The sequence below is a fragment of the Engraulis encrasicolus genome, chromosome 13, assembly GCF_034702125.1.
Source record: "Engraulis encrasicolus isolate BLACKSEA-1 chromosome 13, IST_EnEncr_1.0, whole genome shotgun sequence".
NCBI classification, from domain to species: Eukaryota; Metazoa; Chordata; class Actinopteri; order Clupeiformes; family Engraulidae; genus Engraulis; species Engraulis encrasicolus.
In genome coordinates, this window is record NC_085869.1 from 8851273 (window position 1) to 8863859 (window position 12587).

Sequence of the window (12587 nt, forward strand, 5' to 3'; positions counted from 1 at the left end):
CCTGTGGAGTTAGATAAAGCAGTCTCTCAAATGGCTGCAATATCACTCATACAGCAGCAGTCTCTCAAATGGCTGCAATATCACTCATACAGCAGCAGTCTCTCAAATGGCTGTAATATCACTCATACAGCAGCAGTCTCTCAAATGGCTGTAATATCACTCATACTTCACCACTGGACGCCACATGTGGACACATCTGCTCTCTGCAGATCTCATCTCGGGGGAATCCCAAAGTCAGACAGCAAGCGCAGCCGGCTTCCAGGTTACGGCTAAGTCAACTTTATTTGTATAGCGCATTTCAGACACAAGTGCAATTCAATGTGCTTCACATAAAACAACCCAAAGAATTAGAGTAAAGAACAATTAGCCTAAAACATCAAGATAAAAAATATTAAATAATAAGAATGAAAAGATTAAAAAACGTGCCAATTAGGATCAAAGAAAATAAAAAACCCTTAAGGTAATACAATAAAACAGATCACTTGCTATAATTAGAGTAAAAATAAGGATTAAAATGCTGCTAGAGGAAGGCATCTGAGAACAGCTTTGTCTTGAGTGTAGATTTAGATCACCAGGCGATGTCAAGCTCTCTGTCTCCACCTGCTGGAGATCTACTGTCACAGCACTCAGAGCTGAAGTCAGATCAGACAAACCTCCCCCACTAACTACCAATGGATACACAATACAGACCAATCTTCAAATTAATCAATCATAGTGATTAATTATTTATTATGTATGGTACAGTAGGTAATAGTCTAGTTTAAGCTTAGTGAATTAGTCACTTAGTATACAATGAATGTCTGTAAAATGCATAATGAAACAATTAAATGAATGAATAATTGAAATGACATTAATAGGTAATTGTGATTGGTGCCTACATGCGAAATAAGAATGTATCTATATGTCAGCGTAATTCCTGTAAATCTTATATCTTTTTTTTGCTTGGGGGAGGGGGGTAAGAGACAGTAAGAGAGAAATGACATGAGTGGACAGAGAGAGAAGGGGAAGGAACTGGACATGACCTGGGGCTGGAATTGAAAGTGGGCCCCCGCCCGGCGTAATGGTGCAGCACACTGGCCCACAATGGTTACGTACCCGGGCCCCCATGCCAAAGAGTTGCTGTGACCGCAAGGTCGTGAGTTTGAGCCCTGAGTGGGGAACCAGTGCAAGATGACCTCTGTCACATGGGCACCAAAGATTAGATTGCCTTTATTGTGCCCAAGGGGAAATTTGATTCCAACACCACCATGAACAAGTTTACAGCCAACATGAAGACAAAACATACAGCTGAGAAATACACAAGGACAACATAAGGACATTAAAGGTACACTGTGTGAGAGTTTTGTGCCAGATGGCCAGTCCAGCCCTGCTCATGATAATATCAGTAAAATGCTGAAAGCTGCTGCATGTTTCACAGTATCAAACTTTACATACCAACATGATAGCCTCATGATTCATGGCATCCTGGTTTGTCTGACCCTATTGTCTGTGCTCTTAGAGATACTGTACTATACTTTTAGATACTCATGGAAGTTCGGTTTCTGGTGAGTTCCTGTGTGTCCGATTGTCTGGTGCTTCACCTTGTTTGTGCTATGTAGAACTCAGAAGAGTAAGTGACCCGTCTACAGTATCTATCAGTTGCGTCCTCTTTGCCTGCACAGTCAAGTCTACGTATTATTATTATTATTATTATTATTATTATTATTATTATTATTATTATTATTAATAACAATAATACTGTATAATGTATATAGGCCTATTATATACATAAGGCCAGCCCAGAATGTTGATTGACGAATCATAGCGCAAGAAGAGATCAGACAGAGGTCCGACATTTTTTTTTTTACTGACAGCGCTCACAGTCCTCTTGTGCTTTCGGTCTCGGCAAGATATTACTGTTATATTTTTATTGAAAGATGTTTGGAAATTTGTAAGTAACACAGATGCAAGTTTTGCAGAGTGAAATACTGCCGTGATTTACATGCAGTGAGTCAGCAGATAAATGCAGTGATAGAGTAGCCTGATTATCATTTAGACTTTCAAATCTTAGAGAATTGGACTGACCATGAGCATAACACTTAACATTTCCCACATGGCATGGTTAACAAGCCCCCCTTGGATTGCTATTTTTTTTTGCTTCCCGATAAAGTGGGAGGAGTTCCCGATTTTTCAGGAGCTCAGAAAGTACTTGTGTGGCAGGTTGGATCTGTGGTCGTAACCTACATGCATTGCGCTTCATGATTGGCCTGTGGGCCAGCAGGGCGGTCGTTTTGTGTGGCCGTTTTGTTTGGGCGATCGTTTTGTGTATCGGCAAAACCACCCAGCACTACAGCTGTGCACGAGCTCCCAAATCCATGAGTACGCACAACCCAAATCCCGCCCATCCGCACAACCCAAATCCCGCCCATCCTGGGCGACACGGCGTCAAACTAGTGAGTCCCGGGCACTGAGACCCAGCGGAACTAGCGTCATGTCGTTTAGAAAAGCCTATACATTTCCGAAAAAAGTTTACAAGCGAGATGCCAGGTATGGACTCACCTGGGCTCGCTGGTGTTATCTAACTGGTGCGGTGTTGCTGTGGGGTGGTGTGAGGACCCCTGGCCGTTGTGTGCGCCTAGGCCTGGTTGAAGTGTCCCATTGCGCCTGGCTACAACGGGGAGGCGTGCCTGAATTCCTCGCCGCTCTGTTGCGCCCTCAGGTCGGAGACACGCCCAACAGCGTGTTGTGTGAGGGGGGGCATTCCGTTGGGGGTGGGGGACACCACCGTCTTTCCCATATGGTGTTTTTGTTTGTTTGTTTGTTTTCATGAGAGGTATAGGTTTTACGAGCTGGCAGTGAACGGGTTCGTGGGTGTTCTGGGGCTGGCATTAGGCCTACAACTTCCCTTGTGTAACATAGTGGTCTGAGTGGCTAACAAAGCACTCCTACATTGTGAACCTTGGTGTGTCATGATTTCTTTAAGTTTGCTGTGCCATTTTCACTTTATCTTTGTGTTTGGTTTATTACTTTGTGTAGTTTTTATCAGTGCTTTTATTTTCACAGCGTAGCTGTGCCCGTTTCTGCTTAGCCTATTGGCTGTTCAACCTACACCAGCCAATGTAATTCTCCAGCCTGTGATTTAAAACTGCTGTTAAAAATAGTTGTAAACCCGAGCCATCACGCTCCGCATGTCCTGAAACGTATGCCCGTTTTAAGTATTGATCTAGAAAAGAGAAGAGAAAATAAAGAAATGCTTATGTTTACAACTGTGTCCTCATTGATCATCTAGAACCTGAAAGTAAAAGTCTGAGATTTTGGTAAACACCACTCGGTTACACTAGCTATGATATAGAACCTATCTAACTGAGCAGCCTGAATGCTATGGTCAGGCCACCACTGTATACTTCCTCTTTGAGATTAAATAATCCAAGTGATTGCTGAGCATCCTCTTGGAGATTATTACCAAAGGTTCTAGAATCTAGGACGCTACAATATTTGCTCATCACCATCAGAGCAGTGCCACACCTGATTTAGGTAGCTCAACATGGTTGATATAAAACCAAGCACGCACACACCCATACACTGTCACAAACCATAAGAAAGGCACACACACACACACACACACACACACACACACACACACACACACACACACACACACACACACACACACACACACACACACACACACACACACACACACACACACACACACACACACACACACACACACACAGAGTCTAGTAGGCCTACGTGGTGTTTAACCCCTAATGCGTGCCGTACCTCCAGTGGCACGGTGTAATAGTCATTGAAATGTAACTACCATAGCACTACAATACTATGACACAACACAGGCCCTTTAGTAATGAACTACGACTTGGTCATTACCATACTGGTAACAACAAATGTATAAAGCCGCGTCTTAATTAACTGGTTTCCATAATTAGAATGCTTTCTGGTGGGAGCAATGCACACAAAATGAAATGAAACAAAACACATCAAAAAGAAAATAAGATGGAGAAATCATACAAGGCCTAGTAACCTAGTAGTTCCCTTGCCAACCACAGGATAGACGATATCAAAATAGGGCAGGCATGGATAAGCGGTCAGAGCGTCACACTTGTGGCCCAAAAGTTGCATGTTTGACTCCTGACTCGCCAGGTTAGTGGGGAGACTATTAACCTGTACTCTCCCCCATTCCTCAAAAAAAAAAAATCACAGTATTTTAAGTACACAATAATGTCGAGTCAGTCACTGTCCTTCCTCAGATTCTCTGTCTTTCGGAGAAAACGAAGAGAAGAGACTACCAACCCCCAAGGGCTATGTCCAACTGAGCACCATCAGATGTGTGAATGGTGTTCACACACAGGGGATTAGTTCCCATGAGCCTTTGCGTGAGTAATTTACATTCTAATGGTCCTTAAAAGTCATTGGTGAATCTCTAGAAGAAGCAGTAGAAGAAATCTTTCTTGACTTTCTCAGTACAATTCTATATTGCAGTGAAATTGACCCTGTTGTGTTCTGCTCACATATCCACTGTATGATCAGTATCATCCCTCCCCCTGCAACTAACCCCTCCACCCAACCCTCTCAATGGCTGTGCCAACCCCCTGATGGCTGTGGCAGCACCCTGAGCACCATCAGAGGTGTGAATGGTGGCCATACACATGGGGTGCATTCCCATAATGCTTTGCTTGGCTAGTTTCCACAAAATGGGGTCTATTAAGCCATGATAAGCACCACAGGCAGTCAGTTGGCCACGTCTTGGGGAGTGGAACAGTGAAACTAGTGTTGAGGAATCCTGTGTTGCTTTCTCACTACAACCGTACCTAGTTGTGACTTTAATTAGATATACAGTTGACTATTGACCTTAAAAGGGACTGTGGTCTACAAGGTCTAGCTCATTCAAAACATAACTAAAATGTCGTCAGAACCTGCTATATCAGTGAAAGAGGAGACAAAAGAAGAGGATTTCGATGATTTCTTGTACTCATATGCCCTTGCCAATCAAATTGTGGATGTGAAGCCTGAATTGCCACAACACATCAAAACTGAAAAGGACGAATTGCCTACCAGTTCTGGTGAAGATTTTGTAAGCACCAATGATATCAAGGAAGAAGGGAAGGAAGACAACGATGTTGGACAGCACAGTAATGGTGGATCTAATGCAAAATGTAAGTCAACAATATATCACCGTTTTATTTACCCTGCATTTGGGTGCTACAGAAAAACTGCTATTGGTAGAGTTTGATTGTTTATTTACAAAGGCATTCTGTGTTTCTATCGATTCCAAATGTGTGTACTAGAGCAGGTTCAAGAATTTGTGGTTTAGAGTAGTAGTTTGGACTCAGCAAACTTTAAAAAATGAGCATGTACATTGTATGGTGAAAGCCAGTACATTTGATGTCGTGTTTGAGTAGTTTTCTAAAAGATCTTGCCATATCGTCTTATTTTTTTTATGTTATAGGTGATGTTGACAGGATCCAGGTGATCAACTCAGGGGAAAAACCTTTTCAATGCTCGGATTGTGGAAAGAGTTTTAGTCGAATGGGCAGACTCAAGGAACACCAGATAGTACATTCAGGGGAAAAGCCTTTTCAATGCTCTGATTGTGGAAAGAGTTTTAGTCAAACTTACTACCTCAAGAAACACCAGATTATACATTCAGGTGAAAAACCATTTCAGTGTTCTGATTGTGGAAAAAGTTTTCGTCGAATGGGCAACCTCAAATCACACCAGGTGATTCATTCAGGGGAAAAGCCATTTCAATGTTCTGATTGTGGAAAAAGTTTTAGTATAAATAGCAACCTCAGGAAACATGAGATGATTCACTCGGGTAAAAAACCACATCAGTGCTCTGAGTGTGGAAAGAGATTTATTCAAATGAGGAGCCTCACAGCACACCAGATGATACACTCAGGAGAAAAACCATTTCAGTGCTCTAATTGTGGAATTTTTTTTAGTCAGACTAGTGACCTTAAGAGACACCAGAGGATCCACACAGGAGAAAAACCATTTCAGTGTTCTGATTGTGGGAAAAGTTTTAGTCGTAAGAGCAACCTCAAGACACACGCCATGGTTCACTCAGGCAAAAAACGATTTCAGTGTTCTGAGTGTGGAAAGAGCTTTACTCAAATGAGGAACCTCAAGGCACACCAGACAATACACTCAGGGGAAAAACATTTCAGTGCTGTGATTGTGGAAAGAGTTTTAGTCTAAATAGCAACCTCAAGAAACACCAAATGGTCCGCTCAGGTGAAAAACCATATCAATGCTGTGACTGTGCAAAAAGGTTTATATTCAAATGAGGAACCTCAAGGGACACCAGAAGATTCATATAGGGTCAAACGCATGTTCATAAGATAAGAAAGGGACACAAAACTTTTCAGTGCTGTGACTGTGGAAACTTTTTTTGTCAATCTGGTGACCTCAAGAAAGACAGGATGGTTCATTCAGGGGGAAAAAAACATTTCAGTGTTCTGATTGTGGGAAGAGATTTAGCAAAACAGTCTATCTCGGGAAACACCAGATCAGGTGTCACCAACATGATACCCATAGCCATGTAGCCCTTCAGGAGCTTCTGAGGTGGCCACCAAGGATGTTGGGATAAACACTGATGACTACCAAGTGTAGTCACAATAAATGCTTTTTTGAATTTAAATATGATATTATTAATTACTTGTAACCTACCAAAGAATAATTCAAAAATAGTGTGATTTGAGAATGATGCCAAGACATGAGTAGAGGATTTTGAACAAAAGTAGCCCTTGGGAAGCCCTCAGTAGCCCTGGGGTAGCCCTTGGTAGCCCTCAGACCCAGAAAGGTTGGGTAACACTGCATCAGATCATCCATTAAGGAGAAAAACCATATTAGTTTTCTAATTGTGGAAATGGACAACTTCAAGGCACACTAAATGGTGACAAAACTCTTCAGTGCTTTCACTGTGGAAAGAGATTGATCAGAATGAAATATCCCAAGAAACACCAAGCCATTAATTCGCATGAACCAGAATTTGAGTGCTCTGACTGAGGAAAGAGTTTCATTCAAATGCATGATCTCAAGGAACACTTGGTGGTCCATTCTGTGGGAAAGCCATATCAGTGCTCTGACTGTTGAAAACTTTTAGTCAACTGGGCCCTCTTATACCACACCAGAGGATTCATTCAGGTGTAAAGCCACTTTATTGTTTTGAGTGTGGAAAAGCTTTCACCACAAGTTCAGCCTAAAAACTCACACAGGATGTATTCAAGAGAAAAGCCCATTTGAGTGCTCTCAATGTGGAAGTTTTAATCACACATACAGGGCCAAAGGCATGTTGTTGTGTTTAGTAAAAATGATAATGAATGAAATGGTTAACTGCAGATGTTGTGAAAATCATTGTTTAATACTAAGAGAATGCTATTCCAGTGTTTTGTAAATGTAGTCCTATTGTAAAATACAGTGCTGTGCGGACAAATTTGCCTCCTGACTGTTGTTTTTCCTTACTTTTTTTCACCTTTGACACACTTAACCTTTTCAGATCATCAAATTAATTTAATTTTTATATGAAAGAAGGATAACCCCCCAAAAAAATGAAATTAAGTTTTTCTGTCATTATTTTATTTATAAAGAGAAATATACCTGCCTGAGCCAGTGTGAAAAAGTAATTGCCCCCTTGTTAAATGATGAGGTAACCACAATTAATCATATTATTGTGAACAACCGAGTTCTTTTTCACAGGCACCCAGATCTGACTTCTACCAGACCTTTATTATCAAGTTATCATTTTAATAGAACCTGTTTGACAATGTGTAGCCATATTGCCCCATGCTGTGCATCAACATTCAGGAGCAGCGTATAATAAAAGTTATTATCTCCATCTGCAAAAGGTTATAGAGCCATTTGTAAATCATTGGGACCTCTGAGAACCATAGAGAATGCCATTATCCGCAAATGGAGAAAGCATGGTGCAGTGGTGAACTTTTCCAGGAGTGGCTGTCCCACTAAAAGTAACCCAAGAATACAGTGATGGTGGATCGAAGAGATAAGAAAGGAACACAGGACATCTCATCAACTGGAGGAGTTACAGTACTTACTTTAGAAAATAGCAGTGTTCATGACTCCACCATATATATGAGAGGAGGACAACATGGCACGCATGTCAGAGTCCCAGGTCCAGAGACACCACTATCAAGAAGAGCATTAGGCTTGCCATAACTTTGCCAAAACCATATTGATAATCCTTAAAAACTTCTGAGAAAATAATCTGTGGACAGAAAACTGAACATTTTGGGAGGAAAACTTCATTTAACATGAGGTGTGAAATGAAGACTGAATTAAAAAAAAATAAAAAAAAAAATGTTAAGGGCAGCCATGGGTCAGTGGTTGGAGTGCTCGCCTGTAGATCAGATGGTTGCAGGTTCAAATCCCACCCTTACCGACACCTTTATCCATGGCTGAAGTGCCCTTGAGGAAGGCATTTAACCCAACATTGCTCACAGTAAATTCTGCAGAGCTCATTTAACACTTAGAGAGTTCATTTGAGTCCAAATGATGTCAAATCAACTCTCTAAGTGTTGAATTAACACCACAACATTTACTGTGCTCCTGTAACCATACCCCTAACCTCAATACGTGTAAGTTGCTTTGGATAGAAGCGTCTGCTAAGTGTAATATAATGTCAGAAGAGAAACTTGGTGGTGGAAGTGTATTGGATTGGTATTTTTTTTCCTGCCTCAGGACATGGATGACCTGCTAGGATTGAAGCAAGAATGAATTCTGCTGTCTATACAAATAAACCGTGAGGGATAATGTCCAGCCATCAGTTTGTGACTTTTCATTTATGTTCATACGTGGATGGCCTCACCGTAGCTGAAAACAATTAAGCAAAGATTAGGTTGCCCAAATGCATCTAGATAAGTGAAAGACCCTTGGCCAGTTTTCAGAAAAAGGAGACCCTCATAAGTTTGGGTACCAAGCCCACTTCACGAGCTCACAAGTTGTATAATTTACAACCAGATTCTGACACCTCCAAACTGTGCATACTTGTTGAATACAGTTCCCATACATGACGACAAAACGCATTGTAATTCCAATGGTGGGCACTGGGCAAAATTTTCCAAGACCTATAGCCCCAAAACGTCAAAATTCTTCATCATGTTTTCCACAAAACCAGTTTAAAAGCGTATAGCCAACAGGTCACAATGACTTTAATCTTTTTGTTGTGTTGCTGTCAAAATGGCCGGACAGAGTACTTCCTGTATGGGCTGCTAATTATTGAGGACACACACACACACACACACACACACACACACACACACACACACACACACACACACACACACACACACACACACACACACACACACACACACACACACACACACACACACACACACAGCAACAGGGAGAAGGTATCCATGATGGGGGCTTTCTGTACCCCATATAGTTTATTATCACGCTCAGTACAGCAGTGTGCACATAACAGGGGAGGGGAAGAGGTGGACAGAGGTTACACCCATGGCTTCAAATACAGGACGGGACAGGCCCCATCCTTCATTCCCAAATATACAAACAAAAACAAACAAATAAACAAACAAACAAGAAAACAAAACCAAATGTTTTTTTTTCTCGGAAATTTCAGAGGACAAATTCACACACATACACACACACTTAGCTAGCGTACATATGTACACACACATTTTGTTAGCGTACATACGTACACACACACTTAGCTAGCGTACATACGTACACACATCATCATTTGTCCTCTTCTGAGGCTTAGCATGCACCTGACACACTCACACCCATAGATATGTACACAGAGATATGATTTCTATACTGATCTGATTTATACTATATACACATATAATCTCTAACAAATGACACCAATTTCACAGTTCACAATGGACCAACACGATAACACCAGCGAGGAAAGAAAGTTTTTTTTTTTCACTGAATCAAGATTTTTTTCCTACTGGATATACTATAGTATACTTTTGAAGATGTTAGTCTGTTCTGCCCAGAGGCGAGGCATACGATCGGCTGGCACAGTAACATTGTGCCAACATAGGACAGATTCAGCATTTTATTAGATATAGCAATTCAGGTTGTTACTGCTTACAGCTATTATTGGCAATGTTAGTATATCTTCAGTCATTCAAAGTAGTTGAATCGAAGCAGTTCAATCTCTCATTAAATTGGACCCACCACTCTTTGTATATTAGTGCTGTACAGCTATAACAAAAAATCAGCCTAGCTATGAGCTAGCTAACTGAGCAGCCTGAATGCTATGGTCAGTCGATCACTGTATACTTCCTCTTTCAGATTAAATAATCCAAGTGATTGCTGAGCATCCTCTAGGAGATTATTACCAAAGGTTCTAGAATCTAGACCAGAGGACTCTAGAATCTTTGCTTATCACCATCCGAGCAGTGCCACACCTGATTTAAGTAGCTCAACATGGTTGATAGAAAACCAAGCACGCACACATCCATACACACCGTAAAACAGACACACACACACACACACACACACACACACACACACACACACACACACACACACACACACACACACACACACACACACACACACACACACTGTACCAGCTCATAGCCTAGTAAGTGGTGTTTAATTGTTTCAATAATTAAAATGCTTCCTGGTGGGGGGGGCAATGAACACAAAATGAAATGAAACAAGTAAAACGTTTCGAAAAGAAAAACGACAAAATCATGCAAACTTAGTAAGTGGTTCCCTTGCCAATCACAGGGAAGACGATATCAAAAGAGAAGTATAAAGATCCACGCGCCAAAGCTACACTGTTAAAAATTCAGCATTGACATTGAGAGGGAGATTATTTTTTACACTTTTGGATCTGAAGAGAATTCAGAGTCGACCTTTCATTTTGACCTTTCGACAGTCTTCATTTTACTCTGAGGAGGGTCAGTCTATAATATCAATCATCAAAATCTATAAATCAATTATGTGGCAGTCAATTCGACACTCGTCATTTTGCTGGGTAGTATTGGTATGAGCAGGAAATACAGTTTCAAAACAAAATAGAACTAACAAACAAACAAAATAAGTCTTAACTGCCGGTCAGATTCTAGCATAATGGACTTTGTCATGGCACATTGAAATGGATTACCTGCTAAGATTTCATCGATACTAATATCTATACAATACAACTCAGACATGCATGGTGTAGAAAAATAATAAAAATAACTATTACGATGCCCATAACGGAAAGTAAACACAAACAAACAGAACAGAGTTGATTGCAATGCGTAAGTCGGTATGTCTAGAGTAACATTTGAAATTCAGTTAAATGTGATTAATAGTTTAACAGTACAAACACATGTAGTCCGCACACACGCGCATACACCCACACACGCACGCAAGCACACACATATGGTTTCTCTGTGCTCCTCACAGATGTGCACTGCACATGGGAACACAGCCAGCATGCACAACTCGTGTCATTGACGGTATTGCATAAATACATCTCTTTATAGGTGCGTGCTTCTTACACAGAACACACAACACACGCGTGCGTGCACACACACAAACACACACACATAGTGGAATGTAGCATAGAGGATAGTGAGTGTGGTATGGGGCTCTGTTCCAATCGTCTAAAAATACAAAATAAATAACCACAAAGTAAATACATACATAGTAAATAAATAAATCAATTAATCAGTAAATAAATATATTGTAACTCTAAATCGCACAGCCACCAGGTATTGGGAGAGGTTTCAAGTGTACTGAATAGTCTTAGAACGGTTAGAACGACGAAGGGTTTACACTAAATATATTATCACATCACTTACACCCGTGCAACTCTGCAAATGCATGGAAAGGTCAAAGTGGTAGTATCCCAACAGCCCCAATATTATCAATAGGAGTATTATCATCAGTCATAAACGGACACTGCAAACGGTATTGACAAAGCAAAAGCCTTTCCAACTGTTCCTTCCATTCATTCCTGTGGAGATCCTGGACCTATACTAAAAGGCTGGCTCAGGAATAAACCAGGTCAAGTTGAGAGGTAAATCATCTAATAGAAGAGCCGGGAATCTTCATTTTCTCAAGATCCCTGCTCAATCCAGGCTCTTCTCTTAGGTGATTTACCTCTTAACGTAACCTGGTTCACTTCTGAACTTGTAGTCAACAACACAGTGATCATACTGTGTGTCAGGATGTTTACTTCCTGAACGCCTGCCTCTGACCTGACACTGTGACACTATCTCCACTCCATCTCCTCTGAGAGGCATGGACTCAGGAATGGGATCATTAATGCTTTAGTTTGCCGTACGGCAGATCTCACTGCGCAACTTACTGGCTGGCCACAGACAAAGACTCACACGAGGGCCATGTGGATATTTCAGGCAGCAAGCAGACAACAGCAAACAATACAAAAGGCCCCTGGAGATGATGGAGATGTATATGGAGGATTAGGTGTGAATGTTCCACCTTGAATCAATCAATCAATCAATCAATCAATCAATCAATCAATCAATCAATCAATCAATCAATCAATCAATCAATCAATCAATCAATGTAGCAATTTAGAAATCAATCAACCAAGGAACCAATCAATTCTTAAGAAATATGCTACTGGTGCC

General features: G+C 41.0%; 1 protein-coding gene across 1 annotated transcript; it reads left to right on the plus strand.

Annotated features, from left to right (window-relative positions):
* Positions 1 to 4737: 4737 nt before the first annotated feature.
* On the plus strand, positions 4738 to 7454 carry LOC134461524 (gastrula zinc finger protein XlCGF8.2DB-like). The gene is made up of 2 exons (XM_063214424.1): positions 4738 to 5153; positions 5447 to 7454. The coding sequence occupies exons 1-2, from the start codon at positions 4901 to 4903 to the stop codon at positions 6196 to 6198; spliced, it is 1005 nt and encodes a 334-aa protein (XP_063070494.1). The 5' UTR covers positions 4738 to 4900; the 3' UTR covers positions 6199 to 7454.
* Positions 7455 to 12587: the final 5133 nt, after the last annotated feature.